This window comes from Poecilia reticulata, chromosome 5, assembly GCF_904066995.2.
Source record: "Poecilia reticulata chromosome 5, P_reticulata-male-v2, whole genome shotgun sequence".
NCBI lineage: Eukaryota > Metazoa > Chordata > Actinopteri > Cyprinodontiformes > Poeciliidae > Poecilia > Poecilia reticulata.
Genome location: NC_088834.1, coordinates 5,868,747 through 5,886,663, shown reverse-complemented (window position 1 = coordinate 5,886,663; position 17,917 = coordinate 5,868,747). Strand labels below are relative to the sequence as shown.

At 36.8% G+C, this 17,917-nt stretch overlaps 1 protein-coding gene across 2 annotated transcripts in view; it reads left to right on the top strand.

Moving 5' to 3' along the window:
- LOC103464721 (metabotropic glutamate receptor 4-like) overlaps positions 1-17,917 on the top strand; it is a 178,246-nt gene that overhangs the window by 26,973 nt on the left and 133,356 nt on the right. For both annotated transcript variants that reach the window (XM_008409022.3, XM_008409021.3), the window contains exon 2: positions 12,704-13,726. In XM_008409022.3, the coding sequence (XP_008407244.1) occupies positions 13,178-13,726 (549 nt within the window). In that variant the 5' untranslated portion in view covers positions 12,704-13,177. The remainder of the gene's footprint in view (positions 1-12,703; positions 13,727-17,917) is intronic.

Sequence of the window (17,917 nt, the reverse complement as noted above, 5' to 3'; positions counted from 1 at the left end):
AAGACCATCAAACTACCACTATATAGAGGTAACAGTACACATATAAATGTGTATCAAAGAGTACAGCATTGTTTAAAGCTGAACACATTCAGAATGTTTATTATGGGCAGAACAGAAGCTACGGCCCAGTGCATAACTTTAAAACATATCAGCAGTCCAGAACAGTGTGGACTCACTAAAGTCTGCTATTTGGGGAAAATTAAGGTTTCTTATTCAGCTACAGTGATGATGAAGAAACAGAGAAGAACCAAACCAAAGGTTTTGTCAGCATTTTTAAATGCTTAAGCTAATTACTTTCCTGAAACAACTTCCACGGGAATGTGGACACAATTGTTACTGGAGAAAATGAGAAAAGGCCCAAGGCCTACTGTCTGTAGTAGCATTTATCCATCCTAAAATCCCTACACAATTATACCTGATTATTCAGAATTAATTGAAAATAATCAATTCAATTTTCAGGAAGTTCTTCACTAGCTGCTTTCTTCAGTTCTAAAACATAATCAGACTATTTTCACAAATTTGAAGAAGGTATTTGTTCAAAGCTGAATGAAGTAAAAGAAAAAAACTGGTTTCTTTTGATTGAAGTAGAAACATACTGAACCGTGACTTTGAAATCCCAATTTAGTAAGTTTCTCTCACAGGACGAAAAGTGTGATTTTTGACAGTTATTGACACCTAGTTCTGCCGTGCGCATGGAGATTGAGGGCTATCGGCAACAGGTTTTTGTCAGAGTGGAAAATGGTAGAGCACTGCCAAAAATGGTCAAAAACGCTGTGTGTCCGTGTTCCCCTATCAGCCCCCTCCCCTTGTGCCTAGCAGAGGTTTTCGTATTTAAATGAAGTTGCTGAGATCCATGCAAATGCAAATCAACTGTTGAGCACCGCCTTTTGACTCTCATGGCCTGTTGTAGCTAACCCATGTTACCTTCTGTTCACCTGTTTACTAGACCCAGGACCTGGCCAAAACCCTCCATGTTATTAATTAGAAATAATGAGATTTAAGTATAAAACAGGCATTAATGCTGAAAATGTTGTAATGTTACAAAGTCACACAAATGGAACAAATTTAGTGTGACATTCACCGTCCAGCACTGAACACACTTAGCTCAATTTAGGGATGTAACCTTAACACTTAAGTCTGCATATCAAAGTACAATTTTCAGGGTAAATCTGATGATATACTGTATTGTCAACATTGCATGTCTGTCAAGCTCATCCAAGATTGTGTGATGGAATGCAGACCGAAGTGTTTCTGCCAACATGAAAACACTGAGCTTTACATAAAGCACCAGTTGTGTCATCATGACAAAGTTCCAATCATTTGCACATGTAAAATTTTTGTCATTATAGTATCACAGGCAGATGTTCATGGCATACTAAATTGTATTGTCTCCTAATCTGGACTTTGTGATTAAACATTCTCAGTATTTAATCACAAATACTGGAATACTGGCTCAAAAAAGCCTGTATTCCAACATGTACTGCTGAAGCACTTTTACATATGCTAGGCTATTCGTATGTTAAGTAGAGTCGTTAACACCTCCAGCTCCCCCGCACCTACACTCCCCACTCCTGGGATTCCGCAATCGACAGATTTCGACTCCCGTGAGTCGTGAGACACTGAAAATGCAGACTGTCGATTGCTGTCGATATCCGTCGCTCACGAGCTGCGTTCACGTCAGAATACAGGGTCAAAAATCCCACTTTTTGTCCGCTAAAACAGATATCTGTTTTAGAGTACCTTTAGCTTCCTATGCCACCTTTGTGGTTCATTGCTGGTATAATATTTCTCAGAAATGTTCCTTTTTTTTTTTTTTAGCAAACATAGCACGACAAACATAGACTCTGGCCTTATCTGAAGCAAGTGTGGACTGCAGTTGTCCTGAGTTCTTCTGTGACCTCTTGGTTGAGTTCCTATTAGCTCAGAGAGTACTTTGGGAAGCTGGTGTCTCCTAGGAAAGACATGAAGTTCTGAAATATAGCTCCCACTGAAGCAGCAGAGCATTAGGAAAACTTGATGCTTTCCAGATTGATAGATGAATGACTGACATCTTTTTTTATTATTATTATTTTTCTAGAGCGAGGCATGATATGCTGTTCTATTCATTTTGAGCCTATGTCATGTTATCAGATGGGTTCTTTTAAGTGTTGTTTTATTCTATTGGTCAGCCTATAGAATCACAACCAGGCCAGAAATCAGGCCTGGTTGTGACTAGTGAAACTGAACAAAGAAGGTTGTTGCTTAATTAAGTTTTAATTAAGTTTAATTCAACAAGGGGGGAAATTACATTTTCAAACAGGTGTAAGGTGGTTTGAATAATTGTTCTTCCCTAAGGAAAGAATATTTTTTTGTATTTGCTCCGATTACCTTTCAGACATAAAAATATTCCATGAGCTGAAATATTTAAGTGTGTCAAAAAAGTAGAACAATATATCTGGAAAGAGGGTAATATTTATTTACATCGCTGTATGGATGGTATCTCTTTAAGCAGTTCTGAATGATAAATTTTGTCCTATTTATTTTAAAAAGCTCAACCTCCTTGTGTTTAATACAATTCCAGCCAAAAGAGAAATGTTTGCTGAGCAACAGGAGGCATTTTTACCGCTAATTAATAAATGAGCAAGGGGAAGGAAAATAATTAACGTGTATGCTCCATACTGATTTCAAACCAATAAACCAAGGCTTTTAATGTTCAAATCACCTCGCCCCCTCCTGGTATATAAATCCCCTTTAAATAGAGAGCTAATGTTACTTTTGCTCCCGTTGCTTCTATCTCACCACAAGTTGCTGCGCGAGCTGGATATTAATAAAATTCAGTCAAAAGATGTCCAGCATGTCCGTTTGTACATTCGCACCAGAGTAAGAATTGGTAAAATATCCTAAACATATTACCATATTACCACTGAATATTTCCTGGAAGTGAAAATGTTTAACATGTTTTTTTGTTTTCAGAGAATATTAAGACAGAAATTCAAGTGTACAGAAAAGTGAACTGTGGAAATTTGCTAGAATTGATATTGACATGCTGATTATTAATGCATTAATATGAACGCTACCTATTTTCACAGTGATTGAAAAGATACTTGGGTCAGGAAAAGGTTGTTTCTGTTATTACTGCGGAAAAGGATTTTGATTAGTTGTATCCTGACTCAACCACATGCCAGTTGTGTAAACAGTGCCTCCAATAATTGTTCTTTTGAATTGAACCAAACTGCAACAAAGGGGAACGTTTCAGGTAAAATAAGCGAATTGAAGCAACCAAAAAACCGAACATGGTCCGATGATTTGTACCGGCCATAACAGATCCTTTATCAAACAGAGCACAAGTACTAAAAACAAACAAAATGTGTGTGTGGGGGGAAGCCTTCATCCTTTCGTGTTTTTATTTAAGAGGTTTATTAATTTTATGTATTTAAAATATGACATAAAACGAGTCTTATTAAAAATTAAGCACAAGATTGTAGAGCAAAACATGTAAAATAACTGGCGTAGTCTATCTTCAGTAGTAAGTGGGTGGTAGGTACCCTGCATAAGTTATTAGTCCAGAATAAGAAAACACATTTGATAAAGTAAAACTTAGAAATTCTAATGAACCTAAAATGAAAGTCTTCCTAACTGTGAAGAAAAGAAACACAGAGAGCTGAAAAAAAATCATGCATGTTGAGGGAGAACAAACAGATGACAGGCAGAAATTTACTGTCTGGGATTTGCACTCAGGACCTTCCAACACTGTGGAGTACAGTTTTAAAAAAATAATTCTATATATACTTTTCTTTTTTTAAAGATCAAGGTTAGGTTTAAAGAGTAATGTTGCTAAAAAAAGTAAGCCCATGACAGATTGTTGGCTGTATTTGAAATAATTACATTGTGGTTTTCTAATTTTGCTGCTTGGAAAAAAAAAAGCATTACCCTTCGACCACTTACAAGTTTGATCCAGATTATTGATGGATCTTTTATAGGATAATTCAGCCATTTTATTCTTTCATTAGAAACAAAGTGGCAGTCTCCTCTAAGCTCTCTAGTCCTTGTGTGCAGCTAAGCCCTGCTCTCTCCATTCATTTTCCTTTGGGCAGCAGCACTTCTACCTTCCTATTGATCCGCTGTGCAGCATCAACATGCTGGAGTGTCAATTAGAGAACCCCTCCTGCCCATGTATGAGAAGAGAGCTCCTGCTAAAAGTTTCTCTGGGTTGTTTGCCACGTAGCAACTCCTCAGGTTTCATCTGCTTACAACACATATCCCCTTATCCAGCTGGACCCTTGTTTGTTTTTATAATCTTCTTGCAAAATAGGCAGGACAGTAAAATGGTTGGTGTGATGCTGGGAACTCTCTAATGTGATGTGATAAAAAAAACATGCAACCTTGTGAATGTGCAGTGTCAGGTCTGCAGAGGAGCTTTGTCTGCTTCAAAGAGCACATCCTGCAGGCTTTTTTGTTTTCAGGTAAAGTGCATTTGTAAGGGCAAGCAGAATGAATAGATCAGAAGGACACGTCTTTCTGAGTGAAGAGATCCTTCTTGTTGGATTGTTACTCATGGCAACAAAAGTGTAGAGTATTTCTCTGGATCTTCGCTGACTTGTTTGTGCATGCTGAAATGCAAGAGATATTTTTAAAGTAGATTTAAAAACAAGCCATTTCCAGGCTGAATTTTGTTTATGAAGGGAGGGGGTGCATGACTCTTGACCAAACTACCGCTTCGGGATCTGTTTAGGAAAGCTAATCCAAAAGAGTGTAATCTTAAGTTTCAGTTATTTGTGCAAATCAGATTTGACCTTTCACTTACAAGATCTTGTAAAAATAATTGTCCTTAAATTGTCTCATCAACCACCATTTTTGTTACATCCCTGAAACAATAAGAAAAACCATCAGTGTGTCACTTAGAGTAGCATAGACCAAGAAATTCTTTTATTGCAATTGAATTTCTTGTTTACAGACAAATTCTGTGAAGAGGTTGATTCTGAATTTCAGTTTTAAATTCTTGTGTTTTAGCTTGAAACTTGTCACGATTTCATATGCATCGTAGAACTGCATTACAATCACATCAAACTCAAGGAATAGAGATATGTCCCAAAGGACACATCCTGGTTCAGATGTCGTATTTAAAAACCACGCCTCTTGTAAGTTTATTAGGCAAGCCTCTCATTGTATCCAACCTGGTGGTGAATCCAAAGCGAGAAACAAACAGGTATCTTGATGTCAGTGCTTGACATTAAGATGCCTGGCTGTCGCAGCTGAAAAACCGATCAGAGCCATGGTGGGGATCCAATAAGCTGGGTATATGAAAGTAGACAGCCATTTTTGATCCAGCTGGGCATTCTACCCCTGTTCTACCTCTTTTTAGTGTCTCAAAAATAATAGATTTAAACATTATGACTGAAAATCAGACTTTAAAAAGACACTGATAAACTCATAATACAATTCAATTGATATTTGATATTTATTTGTTTTCTTTAGCTGAGTTTAGTGACTAGACAACTTTGGTAGTAACAGTTTTCATTTTTTATTTCATTTATCCTTTATGACTTTTCTATTAATCTTTGTTGTGAGTGTGATCATCTTTGATTCATTCTAAATTATATCACACTTTTCTAGTCATACCAATCACTCAAAGCACTTTACATTAGAACCACATTTACAATAGTCGCTAAAGTGCTGAGCCCAGGGTCACATCAAGATCTGGGAAGGGGAAGCTGGAATCAGACTCACAACTTTTAGATTGCAAGACAACTACTCTTTCCAAAGAGCCACAGTCATCCCCTGAAAGCTTAAAGACTATGTAGAAATATTTTCATTCTTCCTGAAATATGTAATAGAAATCAGTCAGTGGAAAGATAAACATTTCCCAGGTTCACCAATCATCATCTGCTGTAATGTTCTGTTGTTGGAAAGCTAATTAATTAAATATGAGTGAAAGTAAGTTTTCAATGTTTTTGCAGCATCTTTAGTGCAGAAGAGAACAGGGACAATGTCTGTCAACCAACCCAGGAAGATGAACTCAAAAAAACTGTCTGCAAAGTGTGAGCTGTCAGAGAAAATGACTCTGACCGCTTTAAGAAGCTGTCAAGAGAAAGTGTGAGTATATGACTGATGGGACAAGCTACACAATGATCCATTCAACTATTAGCTTATTTCATGGTTCTGTTTTATTGGTGAAAAGGCTTCAGCAACATGGAGTGTCTTAGATAAATGTTATCTCAGAAAACTCCTATTTGTCTACAGATCATATCTGTGTCTCAGAAAGTACAGCAGTTCTCCATCTGATTAAAGGGAGGTTGTGTTTCTGTGCTTCTTTAGTCAGTATACGGAAATCCACCTTTACTCAATGGACTTTATTGTGATTTCTGCATGCATGTGCATGTCAGAGTTAAATCCAGCACTACAAGGATGTGAGAATCAGTGAACGCAACATGCTGGAAAGCACAATTTCATTTCTTTGCATGATTGGAAAATTGCTCTTGAAGTGCAATCAGGTAATATTTTGGTAAAGATAGTTTAAAATCTTTCTTGATGTTACAGTATTTTGTCTATTTTGCAAGAGTAAATCCTAGATTTTATATTTATATATCTATTTAATAATTTATTATTAGAGCTTAAGTATTCTTTTGCAAATGTTGCCAAAAGCAGTTGCCTATGTGTTCAGTTTACTGGGGAGATTTAGTCAAATTATACTTGATTTCACTTATGAAAAGAAAAAGTAATCTGTCCAAGTTTCTTTTCTGTAATATTAATCTGCTCCACTTATTTTACTTGTAAAACTAAATATTCTTCAGAGAATCCTTGAAGTTGGAGTAGGTAAGTTATGTATATATACATATTTCTTTCTTTTTTTAACATATTTATTAAAATAATGATTGACACTGCTAAGACCCTACTCCTAGTTCTGATTGGTTATTTCTGACTGAGCCATGCATTTCTGCAGATGGCAGTAGGACCAGGGAGGAAGCAAAGGAGCTTGAGTTTTCATAGATTATCTGTATTATATTATACTCTCACAACATAGTGACAGTTTTCACAAATAAGTAAAAAAAAACATGTATTTTTATAAAAATTGCCTGCTGCAGCATTAACACTTTTCTCATCTATATTACACAATCTAAACATGCACCACGTAGTAAAGCATAATTTCCCCAGTGAGCTCTCATCTTGAAAAAAAAAAAAAAAAAAAAAAGCTAAGGAGATTACCAACCAACATTTGTGAAGAAAAAATATCTCTCAGGGAAAAATTGGAAAATAGTATTAAACTTTCTGGAGGAGAAATCATAACTTTTATGTAACATACTCAATATTGCACAAATACATAGTTACCAATGAGGGAGAGATAGTTTGACTTTGCAAACTACTACAAACTACTGCTACTAACTAACACCATTAGGGACTGACTAAAAACTGTTAGACCATTTGTGTCACATTAAAATTATATCTCCATTATGTTTCTCTGTGAATATGCTTGTTAGTTTTCAGCCAGTTTTTCTTTCCTCTTGACATTCATCCATATGGATTCCTTTTGTCACTTTACTTTTTTGTATTTCTACAGTTCAGGTTGTTTTACACCTGTCCATAAAATTAGCAAATTAAACTAATTCTCTATAATCTACTTGTAGCAAAGATATGTATTTGCATGACTATAATAAACAGAATCTTTAAGCAACAGATCACTTATAGTTATTGAGGTTTGATCGGAGATTATACTACTGTGTTAAGCAAAAAAAACAAAAACAAAAAAAACAAAAAAAAAAAACAGTCCAAAACAGTTTGGAAAAAGAAAGCGGTGAAATAGCAATGCATAAACTCTAAAATGGTAAACTGGTGAACTGAACCAAAGCCAAATGATTCATTCTCAGGATGCAACTATTAAACTGGCACAAACATTCCTCTGATGGAAAGTAGGTACAAATTAATAACCTCAATTATGCAAGAAATTATCTTAAGTCAGACAAAGAAAAACAAACTGGGCTCCTATGTAAGCGGTGGCTGGTGTTATTTGGCCACAAACCTCAAATCTACCACCAGGTTATTCTGAGCTGCCAAACAGCACGAGATCAATCATCTCACACACTTCGCCTGACATTTGAGAGCATTATAGGTAAGTGCATCACAGTTTCCACCACTCTGATCTCTGTTATTGCAAACATATGAGTATTTGTTGATATTTGGATAACTTGCACACTTGAAAGAGGAACCAAATCCATCTGTCATAGAGTTTTAGGTCATATTTTGTCCTTTTGATGCATCTCTTCCTCAGTATATGGTCTTTATTTTTACAGGTTACAGGTGTAATAATAAGTTAGAGTAGCTTTAGTAGCTCTAGTTTGTCTGTGCTGTAATAGGTACTTATTTGCCTCAAGGTTATTTTATGGCCTTTTGAAATGAATAAATGTTCTGAAATATGCTTTTGCACCTAGGAAAAGGTTGCTTCCCTGATATAAATCTCCAGTTTTCCTGCAGCTGTCTTTGACATTTTCCAGCTGCTTAACATTTTTTGTTGTTTACAGTGTCACTACGGTGAATGTTTGAGATTTGCCATTAAAGAGTCATCTTTAAATATACAATTATTTTGTTTTTGTATCACTGGAGCCTTTTTTTTGTATTTGTTTTGCCTGTGCTGAAAGCAAGCTAAAACAAAGGGGGACTTAAAAATTCTGACAAACAGATGAGATTTGCCATTCATCATCTGTGTTTTAAAACAATTTATCACACACAAGCTGCGGCAAGAACAACTTACTTGAAGACAAAAATATACGACCAGGTTTCCAACATTATATTCTCATTCAGCTTGTACATCAATGCATGCCACATTGAATAAAAGTCTGAAGGGTGCATTTGTCCCAACTTCAGAGATTCATTAAAAAGGAATATCTGAGCGTCAGATAAGTGATGACAGTTTCTGAGATTATTTTTTTTTCCATGGGCTATGGGAGGACTGCAGATCACGCACTGAGATCTCTCAAGGTAATACTGAAAGAGTTATTTTGCATTATCTCCAGTAATGGAACACCGTAAGCTATTGATCTGGAATATAGCAAAACAGACTCATCAACAAAGTGTTTTATGTGATCTGTGATTTATGTGACTTCTTTCAGCGGCTGTTGCACAGATGAGGTATTTTCATAGATTGGCAAATGTTTTTCAGTCTGAAGAAGACTTATGGACTGTCATGCTTGCCAGCAATTCTTTTCCACAATCATGAAGTTTGATGACATTTGTCTTTGATTCTGCAGTCTTGCAGAACACTTTTGTTTTGTTTGGAAAGTTTAGTTCTTACAGCTGGGAGTTGTTTTTTTTTTTTGTCCTATTCATACCCTGGAGTGTCCGTTCGCAGCAGTACTTGCTCCTTCAATCTCAGTGCTTGCTCTAATGTTAGATGTACAGTTGCATTTGGTTACAGGGCTAAGGTGAGCTGGCTGGCTTCCCAGTTGTCACTTGCTCTGCAAGCAGTTAAACTCGGCCTGCAGAGAATCAAGTCTGAAAAATTACTTCTCACTCAGTAGGAGATAGTTGAGTGTATTCAAAGGACCTTGTCACTTCCAATATGCTCTCAATGAATCTCAGCCATTGCTGATCCAAGGCCTCGGTGTACTCTGCGAGAAAACCAATGTCTACAGCCCCATTCTGCCACAGTGTGCAAGGAGATTGTTCCTTCAGAGCTCATTACTATGGCAGGATTTCACAGGTTGCACACATCAACATACAGGATGACTGGTAGTGGGATACTTTGCGTATCTTTCAGGAATGTCTTTGATTCTGTGATACAAAAAAAATAGCATTAATAATTGTGTCAATGAGTGTAGATTCAAATTTCAGGTAGTGAAATAAATGAGAAAGACAACTTTTGATCTAAAACAAATACTGTTTTAGAGAAAAATATTGTCTTTAGTACTGATTTATAAGCAAATACATAATGTCACTTTATGTATAAATTAATTTTCCAGCTTGGATACACAGAATATTTTTTGTTTAACAGCCAACAAAATCCGCGAGGACGTCTAATTGTTTTAACATAATAACAAGGCCTAATCCCAGCCTTGCTTATTGTTTGAGGGTTTCCCGTCCTTTAAGTTGGCTTCTTCTTCTCTTCTTTAATTGGATCTAAGGGATGAGCTGCAGCAGGACCAGATGTTCATTTCAAGGCACTCACATACAACTTTTGAGTGACCTCAAGTATTTAAGCTTCTATTGACATTAACTTTATGAATTTGGTTCCAAAGCCAAGTTCCACAATCTGTGTTGTCTTGGTTTATTGTGATTTAAATCTCATTTCAAAAGGACAGCCAAATAACTTAGAGGAAACAGTTAATTAGATTTTCTGCAAACGGGGTCGATAGTCAAAATCTGGCAACAGATCCAAACTCAACTATGAATTTTAATTGTTTCAGAGAAAAAATTCTCCATAATGACATACGACATCTGAGGTATTACTGTGTATGAGAACACAGATGGGCTGGGTAAAACTTAAGTAAACATGAACTTTTTCAGAAAAACTGAAATGAAAATAAAAAACACAACATAAAAACATAAAGATATGCAAAGGTTCTATGAGTTTGTTACATTAAGACACTGGATTTTTTTATTAGTTTGTGAAAATTATAGATCTGTCAATCACTGCAGGAACTGGAGGGTGACAGCTACAGTAACCTATGACTCATGAACACTAAATTAAACTAAATTCCATATTCACGAATGTTAACTAAAATGTTTTGTGCTGTTATGTTATTTATAAGGGTTGGAAATATTACTAACACAGGCCATAAGCCTGCAGTAGCACAGCAACACAGTTAGCTGCTACAGGAATTTAGAAAAGCAGTTTAAACTTGAGACATTTTGCTATATGTGCAAGTTCATGCAAACCCATGCAAACCCAACGCTTACATTTAAGAACCTGTAGGGAAAGAAAAAGAGAAGTAAAATCATCATCCTGGTTCTGTATTGGCCGAATAAAGCATATTCCAGAAAGCATTTTCAGCATATATACTTGTTTTGCTCTCATCACAATCTGAAAAGCACAACTTTATGATCTTACAGTGTCAGCAGAATCTGATATAAAAACCATGCTGGGAAAAATGTTGCATTAATTGCTTTTGGTCAGTAGGAGCGGGGGTGTGATGACACACTGCACACATCTGTCCTGCTGAGTCACAGGTTGTGCCCTGTGAGCTCATCTGATCGGCTTGTGGGTGAATTACAGCATAATCTATATTGGGGGGGTTGTGGTTGCATAAGAACTATAATTGTCAAAGGCCAAGAGAAATATTAGACAAAAAGAAAAGCCTCTTGTAAAAGTTTTTTGGGGAGTTTCATTGAGTTTCTCAGTTTCTATTTTGTCAGCTACGGCTTGATTGGCCATAAAAACCTTCATAGTAATTTTTTTAATGGCAATTTCTGAAAAACTAGGCAGGTGTCTTTACTAACTGCAGAACATTTGTTTTTTTTGCATACGCCGGTTGTTCAGGATTGCTCATTTGGGGAGGTGCATGGTGTAGAAGTAGAGCAGTTGCTATATGTAGAAGAGTTTTCTGAAGTATACATTTACTCGGCACAAACTAAGGTCGAAATCAAAGTGTCTTCTAATATAGAGGTTGAAACTCAATGAGATCAATGGTGTATGGTGTGTTTGAGTGGATGATGTATGTGACAGATTTTCCATGTGTAATCAAAAATAATTTAGAGAGCAAAAGGCAGCAGCATACCTGTGGAGGAAAGCAGAGACAAGGCAATAACTGAAGGTTTTACCAGGTGTCCCAAGTTAGTAAATATCCGATCTAACCCCAAGTGTTGGGTTTGATTCCCGACCCTGAGACCTTTGCTGCATGTCTTATCCTCCTCTACCCATTTCCTGTCTGATCTGCTACAAATAAGGGCCACTAATGTGTGAAAACCCTTAAAAAAATGCTCATTTGCCTGGTTCACAGCAGCACGACGGTCAGTGTGCATCTTTGTCTAAAAGGTGTGAGGTGTTTGCAGGGAGCAGATCGGTGTGTGGAAATAAGTAATTTCAGGGCTTCTTTGAAAATGAAATCACTTTTTATTTTTTAATAACACTATAAGAGGTTTAGAGCAATTTCTCAAAGCCTTCCGTTGCTCTTCTCTTGTATTTTTCTTGCCTGTGAGCCACAGATTTAGAAATGCCTGAGAGACTTTAAGACCCACATATGAGTCCCATACATTACAATATGTGTAATTTCTTTTTGCCCGCCATGAACAGATGTCCCTAGGTAAGGTTCATAGCGTTAACTTTATTTATAGATTACTCAGACCTTTTGAGCTTTTCTTTAAACGCGTAATGTGACTAATCATCTGTCAGGCTTTGAGGCGGCAATGTTAACACTTTATGTGCCGCTGCGACTCATAACACAGGCGTTGCTTCTGGAACAACAGAAGAGTCTTGTTCTTTTTCAGTTTCTCTGATGTGAAAGCAAAGGGAAGCAAAAGAGTCATAGAATTTTGCAGCATTTTGACATCAACTTCAGAAAAGGTTGTTATCTAAAGGAAAGCAAGAGGGATCAGAATTTCAAATGTAGACAAATGCTGCAAAAACAGGAAAGAAAGACATTTTTAAACATAACTGTCTCCTCCTTCTTCATAATGCTGCAGTTAAAAGGTTAAGTAAAAAACCACTATTGAAAAGCTCGTACTAATTCAAATTCCTTTGCCCTTTTCTGTTTTCTCTGAGCACTGTCTCACTTCACTTCTCTATTTCATCTTTCAGGAATTCGCTCTGAAGCCTGTGGACCTGAGACGGCCCGAGGGCTCTGACATACACCAAATCCCTGCCCAGGGGAATGGTGGAGATTAAAAACTTCTGATTGAGGTAGAGAGGGAAGAGACACAAAGACAGGGAGGGAGAGACAGAAGAGGAAAAAAGCTTATCGTTCACCTTTGTTCTTGTTAATGCCCCGAGTGAAGGATCTCCAAAGAATAACAGAAGACACAAAAGCAGCTGCCCACAACAGTGGTCAAAGGATGGAGTGAGTAAAAGAAAAGAAAGAAGCAGGATTACATCCTGAGAAAGAGCCAAGCTCATATTCTACTCTAATTGAATGCCTGAGAGAGGGCATAGACATGAGAGGAATCCTTTTCTGTGAAAACTGCTTCAAGAGGCAGTGCAATTAACCCTCTGGCCATCATAAAATAATACCTGGCTATTGTTGTTTCCTGATTGCTGGTGTGGATTCGTGCTCGGATGGTGATCATGTTTCAGCCTCCAGCCTGTAGACCGAATCAGAATGGCTGTCAGAGAAACATCCACATTCTGCTGCTGCTGCTGCTTCTTTACAGCTCCCTCAAGGCCTCTTTGGCTGCCAAACCCAAAGGGCCAGGACAAACGCATTTGAACTCCATCCGCATTGACGGAGATATCTCCTTAGGTGGGCTGTTCCCTGTGCATGCCAGGGGCCATGATGGCAAACCCTGCGGGGAGCTGAAGAAGGAGAAGGGTATACACAGACTGGAAGCCATGCTCTTTGCCCTTGACCGCATAAATAATGATAATAATCTCCTGCCTAACATCACACTGGGAGCGAGGATCCTGGACACCTGTTCCAGGGACACTCACGCCTTGGAGCAGTCGCTCACCTTCGTCCAGGCTCTGATCGAGAAGGACGGGACAGATGTCAAATGCCTCGGCGGGGGGGCGCCAATCATCACCAAACCTGAGAGGGTGGTGGGCGTCATCGGCGCGTCTTCGAGCTCCGTTTCCATCATGGTGGCCAACATACTGCGCCTGTTTAAGGTAAGATACCGCCAGAATGCAATGCAGAGAAAAACACAGCAGAGAAAAGATTTATGATGTGTTTGCTTTATTGATCGTCTCATACACAGTATTTGTTTGAATAATTAATAACTGAAAAAGAACATCAGTAGCTGAAGTATGAAAGAACACTGGATGTCTGTGCGCCATGTCTGCAGCAACACAATGGACATTCCCATAACTTCAGAGAAGAGATCCCATTGTAAATCTCATCATTCTGACTGTTGCCCCGGAGGACTCGGGTTGCTAGGCAATGAGAGGTATTACCTGTCACAATACAGGAGTGATTAATAAGATCCCTGATTTCATTTTTTCCCCAAAGCCTTTCACACAATCAGTTAGGTGTTTACATTTGCCCACACTACAGAAAAAAATATGTTCTGTTCATACGCATTTGGACATTTGATGAATTATTTAACACATATTTTTGTTTTCTTGCCAGTCAGCTGTTGCAAATGTCCTAGTTCTTTTTTCTTTGCTGAAGGTATGATCGCTTTATACAGGTTGGCTCGCCAGAAAACAGCATTTTAAAAAAACAGAGTTACTGTCATGTTGTTGCCACGGATTTGTGGATATTGCACATAATTCATAGTTATTTCAGTGGTGCAGTGGATTACATAATTCAGTCACAATTGACACAAGCAACATTTTTTTGTTTCAGTCAACACTTGGACTTTAAAATTTATGATAATCCTATGCCTCAGTCGTAACGGGGTAGGGAGAGCAGGGAGATGTCTTGATATTGCACAAAAATTCATGTCTAACATAAACACAATCGAATTCACCTTTTCTTTACGGATACTGCTGAATGTGAAGCTGTCTCCAACTCTGCAGTGGGTTACAGGTGTAAAAGAAGGACACAGCTATTCAACAAGTAATACATTTTTTATAAAAGGTGCATAAACAGAATACAAAAAGTAGATTTTCAAGTAAGTAAAGTTAAATTCACAGCTGTCTGATAAGTATCTAGCTTCCGGAGACTGGCATAGGCTCTTTGCTGAACCATAAAATTGTTTTAATCTCCACAATATTTGCAGATAAATAAGTCATGAAAATAATCATTAGCTACGTTGTCAGATATTACAGCTGGAAGGCCTGAGATTGTAATGCATGGTATTTCTCTCTGTCTGCCTGGTTTATTTTTTTTCCCAGCACTCATGCCAAAAGTTAATGGACTTAATACTTTTATTGCTTGAAGTGCTGTCACAATAAGAAAATTATGACTTCTACATTATCATACCGAACAATTACGATAGCGAAACAATACCATAGCCAACCAAACTGAATAAACAGAAGATGCATTGTGATTCTTTATGTTTTTCAATTTATTTTCAGTTAATTTTCAGTATAATTTTAGCTTACTTACTATCTTTATAATTATCTGAAAGTTAGATGAAGTTATTCACAAAGCGTAGTTCATTTAGACTTGATTAGCTTCACCTTCTCTGAGTTAGCAGGAGGTGTGATGTTGTTTGCTTTATGGTCTTCCAGGGCAAGATCAGCTGTTTTACCTTCACCACTAGGTGGAACCATGTAAAACAATCTCCTATGTTTGTCCTGGTTAAAATAATTACTTTTAGCTTAGAGATGGTGTGGCTCTTTTTAAAGTCATTTTCACTTTGATGCAAACAGTTTGGGATGAAGTCTTTGTGGCCTTATGGGTTAGTCATAAACTGTCCTGGTGCCTCACTGATGCAAATCTGAGTTCTGATTTAGCTTTGCTCAAAACGAGAAAATCATAGATCATAAATTAACATTAAGATATTGGAGTTTCAATGTTGTTAATCAAGCCAGAATTATCCATGCATGGATGTATCAAAAAATAGATTGTATCTCCCAACCGTAATGTATATCTATTAGATGAAACGCTAAGATAGCAAAAATGCAAGAGCATATATCACTGGTGATGTTTCGGTTTGGAATAAGTTTGAAATATTCATAAGCATCTTTTCAGAGTGCAAGCCAGAAACTGGAAGAAGTTGCTTTTAATTAAATAATGTCTGGTGCTGATTTATTGCCAGTTAAACATGTTTCTTGTTAACAAGTTATTCAATTAAAGTGACATTTAAAGATGAGCCACAGAGTTAAATCTGGAGCTCATTGTTCTATCTTTTATAGATGAACATCAGTGTATTTGTTGGCTGTTTCTATATCATTCAACAACAGCTTGAGGTTTAAGGGTTAGGAAGAATGCTATGCTGTCCTTTGTTTGTCTGACAGACGTATAACAGAAAAAATGGCTTCTTTTTGAAAGAATGCATCCAAGTTAATCAAAGTAAAGATTGAGGTGTCACCAAATTAGAATAGTTTGTTCCTGCTACTGATCCAAGTAGGTATTCTGTGCAATATTAAATGATTTATCTTTTGCATTTCATTGTGATCATTGCCATCTGGAGAGAGTCTGCAGTGGGACACAATACTATCACTGAGCTATGATGAGTGGATGTAGTCTTTCATTGATTGTAGGAATCTTCATGTCATAAGTGATAATTGCATTTGTGAGAGTAGAGTCAATAAAATGTAATAGTCCAAGTGAAACATTGAGCAAAACTGATATGTAACTACAGTATCGGTGAGAACTTTACATACACATATAGACATATTTTTCTTATATTTGGACCTTTTCACTATGCATTTGATCTGGACAATTCAAAAAAGGAAATGATGCTTTATATGCAAGCTCAAACACAAACACATTGGTTTTCTTTATGTCAAAACAATTTCTGATGTGGGTTAGGAATTATTATGTTAGTAGAAAATTTAAATATGTTAAAGTTCCAACCATCTAGCTGCTGGGTTTGTTAATTTGGACTTAGCTTTTCTCTCATTATTTCATCTACTTTGTGCAAACAATGCATATCCACAACATAATGTTCCCACTACCGTGCTTGGAGTGCAGTATTCCTTGTTTTGACTGCTGCAAATACACTTTTTATCTCTGTGGCAAAAAGGTAAATCTGTCTGGCCTCACCATAAAAAGTATCTTAAATGAACAAGTCAACTCAGAAAATTTAAACTTTATTATGTAGCATAAATTCACTGTCTGAACCATTTATTATTTTATTTTACTGGGGGAATAATGGGATTCTGATCAGAAAGAGTGTAATAGAGAAGATTAGATTAGATCTTTATTGGTCATTATCACCCTGCATAATAAACTGCGAGGTGCCATCCTGTCAAGCAGATGTCAAAGGCAGGATGATGAATAGTTCAAACTGCAAGTCTTTTAAGGACAATGAAGCTCCTGTTGGCCTCTTCTCTAACACAACTAGCTAGTTTCTAACTTTTCACTCAAGGTTTGTTTTAAACTGCACAACTTCTCGCCCAACACCATAAAGCTACCACCTGTTTCGAGTGTGTGTTGTGTGACCATTCATTGGTATTGCATCAATACACACAAAAAAATCATTTATATTCTCTTAAATTCAGTTAAATTTATTTCTGTTTTGCTTCATTTACAATATGAGATCATTGTTTTTTATTATGATTTAGAACTAGAAGTTGATGTTAAGAATTTTCCAGGTGAATTATTTTTGACTACAGCAAATTTTAGAATTAGACACAGTTTGGACTCAAATTTATTATCGCTGACTTTAAACCAAGCGGCACAATGCACTGGATGTACTGCACACCATGTACAGTACATCCAGAAACTACTTACAGTGCTTCACTTTCTCCACATTGTTATTGTACAGACTTATTCCAGACTGTCTTAAATTAACATCAACACAGAGTTACACACGACAAGTAAACATAACCACAACAAATTCCTAAACTGAAGAAAAACAAACTTATAAAAGAATATGACACAAAAACCCATAAACCTATATTTTCGTCTATCTATTTATGACTTTATCAAATCCATTCATTCAATTTTACAAATGTTATTTTGGCTGGGCTCTAAATTTTTATGAGGAGCTAAATGACACATATTTGTTTTTTTTTTATGTTTATTTATGTATAAGTTAATGCAATATCTCAGGAAAAGCCTGCAGTCTATGTATTATTGGATAATCTCTGTGATTCAAAAGTATTAAAATCTCATGGGATGTTTCCTGCTTGTGAAAGCCTGCAGCTTTGTCAGTAAACCTAGTATAAAACACACATTGGAGTTCTCTGTATCGTTTATATATTTTTCAAAATATGTACTATTGGCTTTATTTTCCAATTAGC